Source organism: Lithobates pipiens, unplaced genomic scaffold (genome assembly GCF_037356315.1).
Source record: "Lithobates pipiens isolate NorthernLeopardFrog02 unplaced genomic scaffold, aLitPip1_a1.2 Scaffold_18, whole genome shotgun sequence".
NCBI lineage: Eukaryota > Metazoa > Chordata > Amphibia > Anura > Ranidae > Lithobates > Lithobates pipiens.
The window spans coordinates 190,012,314-190,030,075 of record NW_027507758.1 but is presented as its reverse complement, the minus strand read 5'-3'; the positions used below and the strand labels follow the sequence as shown (position 1 = coordinate 190,030,075).

The following is a 17,762-nucleotide window of genomic DNA, read 5'->3' as shown; positions in this document are numbered from 1 at the left end:
ACCTGATGCCAGTCTCAGTCTCTTTAGCTCAGGGACATCCCTATGTTTCTGATTACCTTATGTGTACTGTAATGTTAAAGATTTTTTTTTCTTTTGCCTTTAAAATCTCTTTCTTGAAGTACATTGCAGGGCACATGTCCAATCCTTCTGTTACTTACTAATTATTATTTTATATGTAGGAAGGGATTTTCATGTCCAGGGATGGGCTTTAAATGGTATAGGTATTAATCACACATTAATATAGAGATTCATTTGCACTTACCTGCCTATTTGACAGAATGCCAGATTCCTTAACACTGAATGAACATTTGACACAGTGCACAGTGCCCAGAAGGCCAAAGCTGCATTAAATGGCGCAGACATTTATGCTGGATGCTGCACACTGAAAATAGAATATGCCAGGGTAAGTCTCACTCTTGTTGCATGTATCTTTGTTTTCTCACTTGCCATAATATTGATTGTCTCTTTCTTTGTGTGCAGCCTACACGTCTTAATGTTATTCGGAATGATAACGATAGCTGGGATTACAGCAAACCCTACTTGAACAGGCGAGGTAGGAATTTCAAATCAATGGTTCCTATGAAAACATGAGCAATGAAATTCAGTCTTTTTGGTTGTGTATGACAAAGTCCTACTTAGGATTTTGGTTAGATGCTGTCCAGGGTATTGTTTAAACGGCTGTCTGTGACAGCTTGCAGTTTCCTACTTTTTCTTCATACAGCCTCTCTTCCCTGTTGTCCCTTTTCACTTTGTCGCTCTCACACTTTGATGAGGGGGAGGGATGCATTTCCAAACCATAAACTTGCACGCTGCTTTTCAACGGATGAGACTTTGTTCCTACGCGTTAAAGCTGGACAAGGCATTCAGAAGTCCAGAGGAGGACGTCTCGGCAGGCTGACTCTACACCTCTTCATGCATCACTGAGACAACTGCAAACAGCTCTCCGAAATAACCATCCTAAAATCAAACTTGCAACTCACCTTGACTGCATTCTGCATGCATCCTTACCACCAGCACATGCTCTCAGTGGAGGACATTTGAAAACCTTTTATTTATTTGCTTGGATTCAGTGTGGTGCTCTAGCTCCATGGAAGCTGTCACCTGGATGTATTCTGACTTATCTCCAGTAAAGTGGTTGCAAATCAGTCTTAAGAGGACTGTTGAGCATGCCCAAAAGTTTAATACATTGACTTCTGAACTATTATATCCACGTATTATGGACCATCGATCAATGCAGTTTAGCAAAAGTTTATACACGTTGAGTAACTGTTGCTTTACCAGTGTACTTTCAATAATCCACACCAAAATTAACTGCAGTGACTCATCCACTTTTATTAAGGTCAAAGGGAGTGTATTATCCAACTGTGTTAGAGGAGCTCACATCTTTTAAAATGTGGTACATTTAAAAAATATATTTTAGTATATGTGTATTATTTAGGATGTGTATGACGTGAATAATTTGCTTGTTTTTATTTGCTTAATGAATGAAAACTGAAAAAACAAACTAAGATGTTCCATAGCACTTGTAGGGTATGACCTTCCCTTTTTGAAATGGTGTTCTTTAGTTGCTATTATGACTAAGAACACTGACACCAATTATACAGAATGTAGGTTGTGTGTTTGACCTTGTGTATACGGTGACAGTGCAACTAAAGCACTTTTGTCCTGTGTGATATTGGCCATTTTAAAACATAGTTTCCATTATAAAAGCAGCCAAAATAAGCAAAGGCATACATAGTGGGTATAGAAAAGCATCACCCCATGTAAAAATAATCACATTTTGTTGCTTTGCCGCATGAAATGAAGACACAGTTTTTGTTTTATCCAGCTGTATTTATTCAGTGCAACTTATAACATCCAAGTGAAAGACAAAACCAACATGTCAGGAAAAAATTTTATTAAAAAAACGAATAACTGAGTTGGAAGAAAGGATCACCCCCTCCTAAAAATAACTTGTCAACTCAGTCAGGTGTAGCTAATCACCTTTTCAGTGGCACGCAAATCCATTTGACTTTCAACTGTGATCCGCTGTGGTCATTTTGATTACCTCAGCATGAAAGGGCTTTTCTGGAGCATTTCAGTCTCTGGTAGTGTAACTGAAGCAAACACTGAACTATAGGTGGCAAGGCACTGTCAAAAAATCTCCAGGATAAAGTTATGGACAGGCACAAGTCAGAAAATTGATACCAATTTTTTTTTTCAAAGACTAGAAGCACAGTGAAGTCTATTATTAAGACGTGGAAGGTATTTGGTATAACACTCCTCCCTGGGTCAAGACGACGTCACTCCGAACTGGATGGAAAGAGTCAGGTGGAAACTTGTCAGAGAGGCTACCAAGAGGCCTACAGCAACTCCGAAGCCGTTGCAGGAATTTATGATAGAGTGGTCATTGTGGGCATGTGACAATATCACAAATTCTCCACAAATGTGACTCGTATTGGAGGGTTGCAGGAAAAAAGCCACTCCTCAAGAGATGTCTTGACAGAGCTTTGCAAAATCACACTTTGAAGATTCTGGAGCCAGACGGAAAAATGTCCTGGTCAGATGAGACTAAAATTGAATTATTTGACCACAAAACCAAATGATATGTCTATTGTAAATTCAGTACAGCTCACCATCCAAATAACACCATTCCTACAGTAAAGCATGGAGGTGGTAATATTCCTGTTATGGGAGTGTTTCTCTGCAGTAGGAACGGGAGCTTATCAGGTTAGAAGGAAAAATAGATGGTGCAAATTCTTGAGGAAAATCTGCTGCCCTCTGCCAGAAAAGTGTCAATGGAAAGAAGGTTTACCTTCCAGTATGACAGTGACCCAAAGCACACAGCAAAAATTACCTCACAGTGGTTGAAGGATAAAAAGTTGAATGTCCTTGCATGGCGTAGTCAGTGCCCAGACTAGGGCTCCAAAATCTGTGGAATGACTTTAAGACTGCATTCCAAAAACAGTCACCATCAAATTTAACCAAACTTTAGCAGTAGTTCTGCAAAGAAGAGTGGGCAAATATTAGTCTAGATGTGCAAAGTTAGTAGAGACATTTCCCAACAGACTAAAGCCTGTAATTAAAGCAAAAGGTGGTTCAACTGACACAAGGGGGTGGTTCTTTTTCCAACTCAGTGATTATCTTTTTAAATTTTTTTAAATTTTATTTTATTCTAATATGCTGGGGTTATATCTTTCAGTTGGATGTTATAAGTTGCAGTAAATACAGCTGGATAAAACAAAACGTGTGTCTATCTTCATTTTCAAGGTGCAAAGCAACAAAATGTGATTAATTTAAAGGAGGTTATTCTTTTCTATACCAACTGTATGTAAAGTTTGAGTTATGCTATTCATTTGTCATTTTAAACATAGAAAATATTTTAATAATTATTTTAGTAAGGTATATTAAAAAGATGTCATCCACTTCTCAGAGTGGCCCCTAACTTAACCACCCGTTGATCACAAAGGTGCTTGGAGAAATTTGATTTTGCTGCCTTTTGACCAGTTGTCTGGGGTGTAACTTGGTCCAAGAGAACAGGCTGGCCCAAACCACAATTCTCATTGTTATCTTTTATAATTCTACTTCATCCCTTTAGTGTTGGTGCTTGATTCCATTTTAGATGCGCCACGGATGAAGCAAAATTAACTTTGAAGGGGGGCTGAGAGCACCCCTACTATATTATTATAGCTAAATAAAAATGTATGTATAGCCTTGTTGACTGTACACCTAATAGGTGATGAGCACGGATTCATTAATCATCCAGCTATGTTGTATGTATGATTAATACTAGCATATATAGCCAATGTACTGGAAAATCAGGACAGCTACATGTTCATACCACTGTATGTATACAGAGTTTCAAGTTGTGCTGAATGTAAGATACCATAGCGTACAGCGGGGAAAGTAATTATTTGATCCCCTGCAGATTTTGAAAGTTTGCCCACTTACAAAGAAATGAAAGGTCTATAATTTTATCATAGGGGTATTTTAGACAGTATATCAACCAAAAAAACATTAAACAAACGCTATAAATTAAGTTGCAGTTCAGTGAGTAAAAAAAGTGTTTGCTCCCCAAGCAAAACATGATTTAGTATTTGGCGGAGAAACCCTTGGCAAGCACAGAGGTAAATTTAGAAACATGGAGGAGAAAGTGGACTTTTCAGGCACATGTAAAAAAGTAACAAAAATGTATTTATTTATACAAATCAAAAACACACTAATCGAACAATACAAAAACAGAGACAAGCTAAAAAAGTATCCAGCAGGCCCATGAGTTAACCCTAACAAAGAGAGCATAATCACAAAATAATACTTCCTTTCCTAATAGTAATTCAAACACAAACTCCCACTGGGATGTGACATCAATTGCTGGTATGTATTCATGGGTCCTGGTGGTTTTGTTTAAAAACACAGGTGGATGCTCAACATGTTTCGCGATGCTATCGCTTCCTCAGGAGCGTCACACTGAGTACTGATACAGGCTCAAGCTTGCCCAGCACACGCTGCTTTGCTGCTGTTACACCACAGGCCCTCCAGTTGAACTCATAAAGGAGAGCCACTCCTACAGGGCCCCCAAAAAACTCAGAAACGACGCCACTGTGCGGACTACACTTGCGGGGATGCACCCGGTAGCTTGGTGCTCCAGTATTCCCATTTACACCGCTGATGTTAAAAATCCTCTGCTAAAAATGGATAGGTCCAGGAGGAGTATGCCAGGAGTCACCACATGACAGCAAACAGGTAAGACGTTTCTTGTATTTGGTGACCAGGTTTGCACACATCTCAGGAGGTATTTTGGTCCACTCTTCTGCACAGATCTCTAAATCCTTAAGGTTTCTTGGCTGTCTCTTGGCAACTCGAAGTTTCAGCTCTCTCCATAAATTTTCTATAGGATTAAGGTCTGGAGACTGACTAGGCTACTCCATGGCCTTAATGTGCTTCTTCTTAAAACACTCCTTTGTTGCCTTGGCGGTATGTTTTGGGTCATTGTCCTGCTGGAAGATCCATCCACGACCCATCTTCAGTGCTCTGGCTGAGGGAAGAAGATTCCCATCCAAGATTTTACAATACGTGGCCCAGTCTATTGGTCTCTCAATGCGGCAAAGTCAGCCTGTACTTTTTTAGCAGAGAAACAGCCCCAAAGCATAATGTTTTCACCTCAGTGCTTGACTGCACGGATGGTATTCTTAGGGTCATAGTCAGCATTTTTCTTCCTTCAAACACGGCGAGTCGAATTAATATCAAAGAGCTAAATTTTGGTCTCCTCTGACTACAACATTTCTCCCAATCCTTCTCTGAATTATTTAGATGTTCATTGGCATGACTGTACATGTCCCTTCTTGAGGAGGGGGACTCGCCGTGTTTAGAAGAAGAAAAATGCTGACTATGCTCCTAAGAACACCATCCCTACAGTCAAGCAGGTGGAAACATTATGCTTTGGGGCTATTTCTCTGCTAAAGGTACTGACCAACTGCCGCATTGAGGGGCCAACGGTTGGGGTCATGTATTGTAAAATCTTGGGCGAGAACCTTCTTCCCTCAGCCAGAACACTGAAGATGGGTCTTTCAGCACGACAATGTCTCAAAACATACCGCCAAGGCAACAAAGGAGTGGCTGAAGAAGAAGCACATTAAGGTTATGGAGTGGCCTAGCCAGTCTTCGAACCCTTATCCTATAGAAAATTTTTGAGGGAGCTAAAACTTTGAGTTGCCAAGGGACAGCCAAGAAACCTTAAGTATTTAGAGAAGATCTGTGCAGAAGAATGGACCAAAATCTCTCCTGCAAACCTGGTCACTAACTACACGAAGCATCTTATCTCTGTGCTTGCCAGCATGGGTTCCTCTACCAGGTACTAAGTCATATTTTGCTTGGGGATCATATACTTATTTCTGTTTCGTTCATTGACGGACACAGTTCCATTAAATCTTGACTGTAGGGTTATTACGCCACCTTCAGGAGAGGACTAGGCAGAACATGTAATATATGTGAAAAACAACTGAACTGTACAGACAGAGGGCGGACCCTTTGGCTATAACACCTCAGCCTGCTTCCTGCAGCTCAGTTTTTTTCTGCCTAGTGAATGAGAAGGACCTAGGCTCCCTGCCGGGACCATCGGTCTTGGGGATTTTTTCCTGGATTTTGCCTTTTTCCGCAAGATATTGATCCTGTGATCTTCTATCAACAGCCGGCTGGGTGACAGGCTGGATAATATAGATATTTGTAGTCTCCCCAGCCTGGCCATCGAGCGTGTGCAGGCCCTAGCTACACGTTGGGTTGGCCACAACATGCCCCTCAGGCTCCAGGGACGGCCGGTGAGCTACATGCCCCGGGGCACACATATGACCGGACTACGGATGTCTTTGTCACAGTGTGCCGTGGCCAGCAGCCACCCCGTACTGCTTGGGTATGGGTCTGTGATGTGATGCCTCCAGCTCGTCCGGATGGTAAGTACAGCTCTCCCTGCCTCAGCAGGACAGAGCATTCCCTGGGAGGTCGATTAGGGGGTCCCTCTTCTCTCTTTCCTCAATCCCTGTCCCTGTATTCCCTCCCCCCTGCGGAGATGCTGCATGGTTGGGCTGTGGTGCAGTGTATGTACCTGGGCCGGGGGGGCTCTGACCCTTGGCTGGGGGCTGCGCTGGCTGTCTGTGTCCATGTGCTGTCATCTGTCTCTCTGCTGGTGTCTGTGGGCTCTGTATGTGCTACCACCATAACGCTGACCGCTGCCATTTTCTTTGTAGTCTCTGTGTACAATATGGTCATCGGCCATTTTCTTTTAGTCTCTGTGGGCAGCATGGTCGTTGGCCATTTTCTTGGAGTCCGGCGGCCATTTTCTTAGTGTTTTTTCACTATACAAAAATGGCCGGCAGCCATCAGCATGGGTTTTCTCCCCAGCGCTGGTTTCTGTGCCTCAGAACAGCATGGTTTTTACTCCTGGACACTTGTGAGCTGACACAGGACACATCGATCACAGACAGCACGACGTAGCACTCGGTCAGGGTGGGGAGTCCTGCGGTGGGGCTCCTTAGTCTGTTTGCAGCTAGGAGGGTGGGATTGAGCACCTTGTCTTAAGTCCCCAAGGGTGGCAGACAGGGTGGGTCAGCATGGCGTCAGAAGCTGGCATTTCTTCCCCAGATCTCCCTGCAATTCCAACTGGCTCGCCTGCAAATAGTGCAGTGCCTTTGGACGCTTTGTTGGTGTTCCTTGAAATGTTCGTTGCCAGGGTGGAGGCGGTGTGCGTGCACAAGGGGGGTAAAAAACTGGCCCCCTGCCCCCTCCCCCCTGTCCTCCGGGGAGAGCTCTGATTCAGACTTTTGGGTCCCATAAGCTAGCCCGTACACCTAAGGTGGTTCCGTATCTGACTTATTTTGATAAGTTCATATACAAGGAATGGGGAAGCCCACAACGGACCTTTTTGGTCCCACAAAGAATGGCGGTGTGTTACCCCTTTGAAGAGAGCCTCCTTAAAAAATGGTCGGCTCCCCCAGTCGTTGACCTCCCCAGTATCCAGGTTAAATAAAGTAACCACGATTCTGGTAGAAGGGGCTCCTGCATTTAAGGATCCTACTGACAGGAGGGCCGAGGCAGTGGCTCGGTCCATGTTTACAGTGGTGGGGTCAGTGCTACGACTGGTACTGGCCACGGCATTAGTGTCACAGACCCTTACTGAGTGGGCAAAACTATTGCACCATGAATTGGAGAAGCAGCAGTCTCCTCTGCGTTGAACTAGCAAACCAGTTGGTGCACGGCCTTAAGTATGTCTGTGATGCGGCCCTGGATACACTTCCACTGCTCTCCAGAGCATCGGTATCAGCAGTGGTGCTGCGGCGCCTGATCTGTCTGAAATGCTGGTCTGCGGACCAGGCATCTAAAAAAGCTTTGACGGATTTGCCCTTCCTTGGTGAGCGGCTATTTGGAGCTTTGCCTGGTGACATTGTTAAGAATGCCACAGGTGGGAAGAGCACGTTGCTCCCACAGTCCAAGAAGGGTAAGGAGCCACGCAGCAGGCAAGGGCCCTCCTTTTCCACTCAAAAGAGGCTTTTTCATCCGCCTGTGACTTCAGGTAAGTGCTCCCAGTCCGTCAGGGCGACTGCTGAGGAACAAAAGCGTCCCTGGTCTCGCAAGCCCAGCCAGCCTGTGAGCAAAAGTACTACCGCATGGGGGTCGTTTTTGGGAGTTTTAAGCTCAGTGGACCTCTCGGCTGTCTGACCAATGGATCTGTGAACTGATTTCATCGGGCTACACGATAGAGTTCCTCTCTTGGCCACCAAACAGATTTTTTTCCCTCCAGCATACCTTTACTCCCGGCCCGCTGGGAGGCCCTGTTTCAGGCAGTAAGGGTACTGCTCAGACGCGGAGTGATAGTGCCTGTTCCAAACATGAAAAGGTTTCAAGAATTTTACTCCAATCTGTTTATAGTCCCCAAGAAGGAAGGGGTATGTCTAATCCTGGACCTAAAAGCCCTCAATTGCTTTGTAAAGTACAAAGGCTCAGAATGGAATCAGTTCGCTCCGTAGTCGCTGCACTCCATCAGGGGGACTCCCTAGTGTCCTTGGACATCCAGGACGCGTACTTGCATATGCCTCAGGCATCAGAGATTTCTGCGATTTACAGTGGGGGAAGAGCACTACCAGTTTGTGGCTCTCCCCTTTGGCCTGGCTTCAGCACCCCGAGTCTTTACCAAATTATTGGCTCCAATTTTGGCATTATTGCGATAACGTGGGATCGCAATCGTGGGTTACCTAGACAATCACCTTCTGAGAGCAGCTTCCGCCTCAGAATTAAGGGAGGATGTGGCGATCACCATGCAAACGCTACAGGAGTTTGGGTTGTGTTGAACCTCAGAAAGTCGGTGCTAGTGCTGTCTCAGCGCCTGGAGTACCTAGGCTTACTGCTGGACTCCGTAGAGACGAGAGTGTTTCTCCCTTCAGACAAACTTAAGATTCTCAGAGTCGCTGTGAAGCTGTTGATGAACCGCAGGTGGTCGTCTCTGCATGCAAGTTCTGGGTCTCATGGTAGCCTCCTTCAAGGTGGTACCGAATGCCCAATTTCACACCAGAGTCTTGCAGAGGGAGATATTGTCCAAATGGGACAAATCTCCATTATCCCTGGATCAGCAGATTCGAGTGAGCCAGTTAGTCAGGGACTCTCTTCTCTGGTGGCTGAGGTCTCCGGCCCTTCGGTCCGGGAAATAATTCCTGCCTCTTCATTGGACTGGGGTGGAGTGCTGGGAGTACAGTCGACCCAGGGCCTCTGGTCGTGGGAGGAATCCCAGTTACCGATCAATGTGCTTGAGCTTCGAGCGATCAGGCTATGTCTCTCCACATGGTCAAGGAGGCTACGAGGGCGCCCGATCAGGATCCAGTCAGACAATGCCACGGCGGTGGCATATGTTAACCACCAAGGCCGAACAAGGAGCTTGGCTGCAGCACGAGAGGTCGCTCAGATCCTTTGGTGGGCAGAGCGACACGTACCGGCCCTGTCGGCCATATACATCCCCGGAATAGAAAACTGTCAGGTGGACTATCTAAGTCGCCAGATGCTGGACCCAAGAGAATGGTCATTGCATCCGGAGGTGTTCAGGCTTCTTTGTCTGCGGTGGGGCGCACCAGATGTTGATCTTCTGGCCTCTTGGCTCAATCACAGGGTGCGGAGGTTCGTGTCCAGGACAAGAGATCCTTGGGGCTGATGCGTCAGACACGTTGGTGGCTCCACGAGAGCAGTACCAGCTGATTTACGCCTTCCCTCTGCTCAAACTGTTGCCTCGCCTGCTTCGCAGAGTGGAGGCCGAGGGGATTCCAGTTATACTGATCGCTCCACATTGGCCCCGGCATCCCTGGTATGCCAACCTAGTATGCCTGATGGCAGATGCTCCCTGGCTGTTGCCGATGTGAGAAGACCTTCTATCGCAAGGTCCGATACTCCATCCTGCTTTACCGTTGCTGGTTTTAACGGCATGGTGGTTGAAAGCCAGGTGCTAAGGAACCAAGGTCCGTCAGACTTGGTAATCTCCACCATGCTGAGGGCACGGAAATCTTCTTCTTGGAAGATATACCATTGTATGTGGAAGGCTTATATCTCCTTGTGTGAGGAGATGGGGTGGTGTCCGCGCACCTATTCCGTTTCCAGGATCCTGCTGTTCTTACAGTGAGGAGTGGACAAGAAACTGGCTTTAAGCACCATCAAGGGACAGATATCAGCCTTGGCTGTCTTTTTCCAACGACCCCTGGCGTCTCACTCATTGGTAAGCACCTTTGTGCATGGGGTTCGGCATGTAGTCTCTCCGGTGCGACCACCCCTACCTCCGTGGGATCTTAACCTGGTGCTATTGGCGCTTCAGAAACCACCGTTTGAGAACATCAGGGAAATTCCCTTGTGGACTCTTTCTCAGAAAGTGGCCTTTCTAGTGGCTATTACATCTGCCAGGGGGGTTTCTGAGTTGGCAGCCTTGTCTTGCAAGTCACCCTACCTGGTTTTCCACAAGGATAAAGTGGTGTTGTGTCCGCAACCTTCTTTTCTTCCGAAGGTGGTTTTGGCCCTCCATCTCAATGAGGACATTGTGTTACCATCTCTGTGTCCTAAGCCGACACACCCTAAGGAGATGACCCTCCATTCCCTGGATGTGGTCCGGGCCCTAAGGGTATATCTGTCTGGCACAGCTCCCTTCTAGAAGTCAGATTCTCTGTTCGTTTCAGTAGCTGGTCCAAAAAAAGGGCTGGTGGTCTTGTCGACCACCATCTCACGGTGGATCAGACAGATCGTGGACCAGGCTTATGCCTTGAAGGGGCAGGTGCCTCCCTTTCCTGTCATGGCCCATTCCACCAGGGCAATTGGGACCTCTTGGGCTTTCTGACATCAAGCGTCCATCTCCAAGGTGTGTAAGGTGGCGACTTGGCCGTCCGTTCACACTTTCACAAAGTTCTACAAAGTTGATGTAAGCGCATCTTCTTCTGATGCATATGTTGGCCGTAAGTTCTGATGCGGCCGGTTCAGATGGTGACTCCTCCGTTGAGGAGCACCTCTGGTTGTGGGTGAAGTTATGTTTGCTGTTTCCACCCCTCGTTATGGCACTTTTTTGGGACGTCCCTACAGTCAAGATTTAATGGAGCTGTGTCCGTCAATGAACGAAAGAGAAAATAGGTTTTTTGTATTCGCCATAAAATCCTTTTCTCTGAAGTTCATTGATGGACACAGCACCCACCCCTCCTACTATTTTATGTTATATTGCTTATTGACGTACTGAGCTGCAGGAAGCAGGCTGAGGGGTTATAGCCAGAGGGTACCCTCCCCTGGGCGGAACTGTACAGTTCTGTTATTTTTCACATGTATTACATGTCCTGCCTAGTCCTCTCCTGAAGGTGGCGTAATAACCCTACGGTCAAGATTTAATGGAACTATGTCCGTCAATGAACTTCAGAAAAAAGGATTTTACGGTGAGTACAAAAATCCTATTTTTACTCACTGAACTGCGACATCATTTATAGCATTGTTTTTTTTTGTGTTTCTTTTTCTGTATTTTTGGTTGATATACTGTTTTTATCATTTTAAAATACACCTATGATAAAAATTCTAGACCATTTATTTCTTTGTAGGTGGAAAAACTTACAAAATATGCAGAGGATCAAATAATAATTTTCCCCACTGTATGTTTTAAAATATTATTAGACATTATTATAGAGCTACGATTAGGAAGTTAAGATCCAAAAAAGGGATATTAACATCTTTTAAATTTGTTTAGGAAAATGTTTCCTAAATAGATCTTAATGCTCAGGATATTTTAGACATTTTAGTGTATGTGTGTGTGTGTGTACGTGTGTGTGTGTGTACGTGTATTCCTAGTTTAATGTTTTGGAATATATCTCCATGTGGGTGTCCTATAAAAGTTGTGGGATGTTTCTTGACATTCTTTAAGCCCTTTTATCAACATCTCTACTTTTATGTTGCTCCCTGATAGGTAAGCAGTTAGATCCTGCTCAATCTGCGAAAATGTGGGCCATGGGTGACCCACCTGGCGCAACAAAAGTTGATTTAAAATCAACTGAGCTGGATTAAAAATTTTCAGGTGAACAGCCCTCTATCTGAAAAGCCCTATATTGGCTAAACAATCCTATTAGCCCTTGTACACACGGTCGGACATTCCGACCACAAAATCCATCTGATTTTGTCCGAAAGCGTTGCACACACACGGTCGGACAAAGTTGTTGGAAAATCCGATCGTTCGGAACATGATGACGTTCGTTCGTTACGATGGGACTACGTTCAGGCTAGTAGCCAATAGCTTTAGTCTCGTAAGTTGATCTGAGCATGCGTGGCACTTTGTCCAATCGGAATTCTCTCCGATCGGATCATGTTGTCGGAAAATTTTATATCCAGCTCTCAAACTTTGTTGGTCGGACGTTCCGACGGAAAAAGTCAGATGGAGCCCACACACGGTCGGATTATCTGACAACACAGTCCGATCGGACATTTTCCGTCGGAATGTCCGACCGTGTGTACAAGGGCTTAGATGTAGTCTTTGGGTATAGCTGGCAGTGGAGGTTCTTCCGTCCATACTGTTTAGCATGAATGTAGGAATTGATTACATTTCTATCCTGCGGCTGAACAAGAGAAATCAATGATATGGTTTTCCTAAGCAACAAATACAGCACTACAGAATAGTAACGACAAACTGTGGTGGTAATAAAAGAGCATGAAAGTGTAACTCCTGATTATTTATATATAAATTATAATTTGAGGGTAGAGTTGTTAGAAACTGTTTTTAGTAGTGTCTATGGTCTCGATAGGAACCTTTTACTTCCTATCCCAGTGACCACTGTCTCCTTAACTTAGTTGCATTGCTAATAGATCTCTGTATTATAGTATTTTCATATAATAAGCTAGAAGATGCAAGTGGCATTGATCTTCTGTGGTGTACTAGCAAATTCCCCAATCTATTCTTCAAATGACAGTACATATGTGTGGGTTTTTTTTTTTTTTTTTAGGTAGAGTGGTTAGAATCTCTTGCGTTTTTTTTTTTTTTTCTTCTTTTTACTTTTTTTACTTCTATCTGTGACCTCTGTCTCCTTGACTTGGTTGCATTATTAACCACTTGCTTACTGGGCACTTAAACCCCCCTCAGTCCCAGACCAATTTTCAGCTTTCAGCGCTGATGCACTTTGAATGACAATTGCGCGGTCATACAACACTGTACCCAAATGAAATTTTTATCATTTTTTTCCCACAAATAGAGCTTTCTTTTGGTGGTATTTAGTTACAGCTCGGAGTTTTATTTTTTGCTAAACAAACAAAAAAAGATGCAAAAAAAAAAATCATGTTTTAATAGTTTGTTATACAATTTTGCAAACGGGTCATTTTTCTCCTTCATTGAATTGCGCTGATTAGGCGGCACTGATGGCTGCATTGGTGGGCACTGATGGGCTGCATTGGTGGGCACTGATGGGCTGCATTGGTGGGCACTGATAGGCTGCATTGGTGGGCACTGATAGGCTGCACTGGTGGGCACTGATAGGCATAGTTAAGGCGGCACTAATAGGCACAGATAAGGCGGCACCGATCGGCACAGATAAGGCGGCACTGATGGGCAAAGATGGGCACAGATAAGATGGCATGGATGGGTGGCACGGATAAGTGGCACGGATGGGTGGCACGGATGGGCACTGATAGGTACCACTGATAGATGGGACTGATGGGCACTGATAGGTGGCACTGCTGGGCACTGATGGGCGGCACTGCTGGGCACTGATGGGCGGCACTGATGGGCACTGATGGGCCGCACTGGGGTGCAGCACCTTTAAGGAAGATTGTGGGCACTGTGGGTGGCACTGTTGGTGGCACTGCTGGATGGCACTGTGGGTGGCACTGTGGGTGGCGCTGTGGGCACTATGGGCACTGATGGGGGGCACTTACTTTCATTCAGGATGGCACTGCGGTGGGCACTGGCAGGAGGCAGGTGGTCAGCTGTATTGCTGGCCGTGATCGGGACTGATGTCCCGATCACGGCCGCCGGTGATCGGCTTTTTTTTTCTCTCCTCGCGCTGTCAGCGCGAGGAGGAATAATAGCCGATTACCGGCTCCGTTCTGTCACATGATCAGCTGTCATTGGCTGACAGCTGATCACGTGATAAGGGGTCGGGATCGACCCCTTGCACGGATCGGTGATCAGGCGAGTCTCGTGGACTCGCCGATCACAGAGCGCGCCGCGCGCGCCCCTCAGGGGGCGCGCAGGCCGCTCGTAACCGGGACGACGTCAATAGACGTAGTCCCGGAAAAGTAGATCCGCGCTAATGCCGTCATTTGGCAATAGCGTGGATCTCAAGTGGTTAATGAATGTCTGTGTAGCAGTATTTTTATAGAAAAAGCTGGAGCATACATGACTGTTCTTCTGTGCTGTCCTGGTAGATTCCCCAATTCATTCTACTTTTTAAATGGCACGACTTTGTTTGTTTTTTTGTTTTTTTGTTCCTAAACCCCGCCCCCCTAGAAAATTTTTTGACACTATGTGAGCTAATGTTTCATCACTATGGGTGACAGTCCACATTTCTTGTTCTAAGCTTTGGTATGTTTTAATCTGATCACCTGCCAGTAGAAGGCCCCCACTTGCTTTGCTGTGAACAGACACACTTGCAGATTGAGCCTACATGGTAACTGTAATTTACAAAATAATTGTGGATTTCTGTAAAATTTTATTATAAAAATGTATATATGTTTTTGTATGCATTTTCTGTCCAGCTCTTCTATTTCAACACTGTTCATTTATATAGAATGTTAATTGTGAAACCATGTAATACAGGTTGTTTTTGGATTATGCTGAAACCTCTTGAAAGGAGACATCTTTGAAAATATCTTGCTGATGAAGCTTGTAATTGATTTCAGGTACTGTTTTTGTTATCTGAACCTATTTGTTGATGTAGTCTGTAATATTGTTATTAGACCGTTGTTCTATAAATCTTTATTATTTTTTACTTCTTTTTTTTTATTTTTTTTATTTTTATTTTTTGATTGTGCCAAATATGTACATGGTGATTAGGCTTGAACAATACTTTTTTTTATCTTTTTTGAATAACCAGACAGGAGGATTAGAGGGCAAGAGTCTAGACTATTGCTGGCCATACGTGTAGCTCTGTAACTGTTCACTATACAGATACTGTATCTTCTGAAAATGCATCGCACTAAATAGATGAACTCATGAATACACAGTCGTTTTTTATTAAAAATGAAAAAATTGCACTTGGAAAATCTGATAGAATGTGCCCAAACTGATCATCTTCTCTTTCTTGTGTTCAGTGTTTGTTTCTGAACAAGACCATTTAAAAAAAAAAAATAGGGAATCTATGGCTGATTGTTTGTTGGTTTATTATTACATGTATGACTATCATAAGGGTGCTAATACCCACTAAAAGAAATGTGACTGGCGAGATCCTGAGCAATCTTTCTCCCTGGCACAGCAGACTGGTTGGATTGGTGCAAACAGTCCTATGTTATCTGATGGCTGGAACAAGATCTGCACGCATGTGTATATGCATGTGCATGTGTATATCCAACCCTGTATTACCCCTAGGCCAGATAGAGCCTTTATTGAGGGGATATATCCTATGATTGTTTCATTATATTGCATATAAAACATTTCACATTTATCTTTTTACAGGCAGCTCCAGGGTATCAGATTTTGAACATTTGGTTTACTGTTGCTCTTTAACCACCTTACAGCCACCAAACATCTTAGAACGTCAGAGCAGTATTTCTGAAGTGCCATTTACAGTGCCTTGAAAAAGTATTCATACCCCCTTGAAATTTTCCACATTTTGTCATGTTACAACCAAAAACATGTATTTTATTGGGATTTTATGTGATAAACCATCACAAAGGCGGCACAGTGGTGTAGTAGTTAGCACTCTCGCCTAGCAGTAAAAACGGTCGCTGGTTCAAATCCCAACCACAACACTACCTGCCTGGAGTTTGCGTGTTCTCCCTGTGCCTGCGTGGGTTTCCTCCGGGTACTCCAGTTTCCTTCCACACTCCAAAGACATGCAGGTAGGTTATTTGGCTTCTGTCCAAAAGGAACACACCAGACAGGTCAGGGATAAAGTTGTGGACAAGTTTAAAGCAGGGTTAGGTTATAAAAAAATATCCCAAGCTTTGAACATCTCACGGAGCACTGTTCAATCCATTATCCAAAAATGGAAAGCATATAACACAACTGCAAACCTACCAAGACATGACTGTCCACCTAAACTGACAAGCTGGGCAAGGAGAGCATTCATCAGAGAAACTGCCAAAAGGTCCATGGTAACTCTGGAGGAGCTGCAGAGATCCACAACTCAGGTAGGAGAATTTGTCCACAGGGCAACTATTAGTTGTGCACTCCACAAATCTGACCTTTATGGAAGAAGAAAGCCATTGTTGAAAGGAAGCCATAAGAAGTCCTGTTTGCCATTTCTGAGAAACACAGGAGGGACACAGCAAATGTGTGGAAGAAGGTGCTCTGGTCAGATGAGATGGATGGAGCCAAATACAGGACAATCTTACGAGAAAACCTGACTGAGACTGAGGCGGAGGTTCACCTTCCAGCAGGACAATGACCTTAAACCTACAGCCAGAGTTACAATGGAATGGTTTAGATCAAAGCATATTCATGTGTTAGAATGGCCCAGTCTAAGTCAAGTCCAAAATCCAATCGAAAATCTGTGGCAAAACTTGAAAATTGCTGTTCAGACACTCTCCATCCAATCTGACAGAGCTTGAGTTATTTAGCAAAGCAGAATGGGCAAAAATGTCATGGTCTAGATGTGCAAAGCTGGTAGAGACATACCCAAAAAAAACTGTAGCTGTAATTGCAGCGTAAGGTGGTTCTACAAAGTATTGACTCAGGGGGGCTGAATACAAATGCACACCACACTTTTCAAATATTTATTTGTAAAAAATGTTGAAAACCATTTATCATTTTCCTTCCAATTCACAATTCTGTGCCACTTTGTGTTGGTCAATCACATAAAATTGGAATACATTTACGTTTTTGGTTGTAGCCTGACAAAAAAAACCCTGGGAATCCATCTCTCCTTCGCTGAGGAGCTTACATTGGCTAACCGTAAAAAATCAGATCACGTTCAAGACCCTTTGCCTCACCCACAAATGTGTGCATAGAGAAGCTCCGCAAAACCTAATGGAGAAAATAAATCATTACACACCAAACCGCAGTCTTCGATCAGCCAACAAAAACCTCCTCCTCGTGCCCAAAGCCCGGTATAAATCCAAGGGGGATCGGAGATTCGCTGTCCAAGGGCCTCGGCTATGGAATGCTCTACCAATCAACATCCGCCTGGAAGAAAATCACCTGGCTTTTAGGAAAAAACTCAAGACCTTCCTCTTTTAGCAGATGATCAAAGCTCGCCACAGCGCCTAGAGGCGATTCAGTTCGCATTGTGCGCTATACGAGTATTCATTCATTCATTCAAATGTGGAAAATTTCAAGGGGTATGAATACTTTTTCAAGGCACTGTATAATCTGAACTTCATGTTACACAAGGGTGGCCAGTGCACCTGTGAATGACTTTGAACGTAGCTGTCATTGGAAAATAAACACCAACAATCCAGAGACAGCAGCAGATTGATGGTTATGGTTTTATTTAATTGATTGTGAGATTGTTATTTTTTTTATTTATTTTTTTAATGCCTTTACCACCCTTGTCCTGCATAATAATCCCCCCCCGTCTCTTTCCTCCCACTGTATGAGACCCCTTCACCTCCTCCCTCTATGTATGACTTGTACATTATATTGATGTGTTATA

General features: G+C 44.4%; 1 protein-coding gene across 1 annotated transcript in view; it reads left to right on the top strand.

Annotated features, from left to right (window-relative positions):
- The window catches only part of HNRNPLL (heterogeneous nuclear ribonucleoprotein L like), a 98,277-nt gene that overhangs the window by 52,216 nt on the left and 28,299 nt on the right, over positions 1–17,762 (top strand). Inside the window, exons 5-6 of the mRNA XM_077486463.1 lie at positions 309–403; positions 481–553. Coding sequence (XP_077342589.1) covers positions 309–403; positions 481–553 — 168 coding nt within the window. The remainder of the gene's footprint in view (positions 1–308; positions 404–480; positions 554–17,762) is intronic.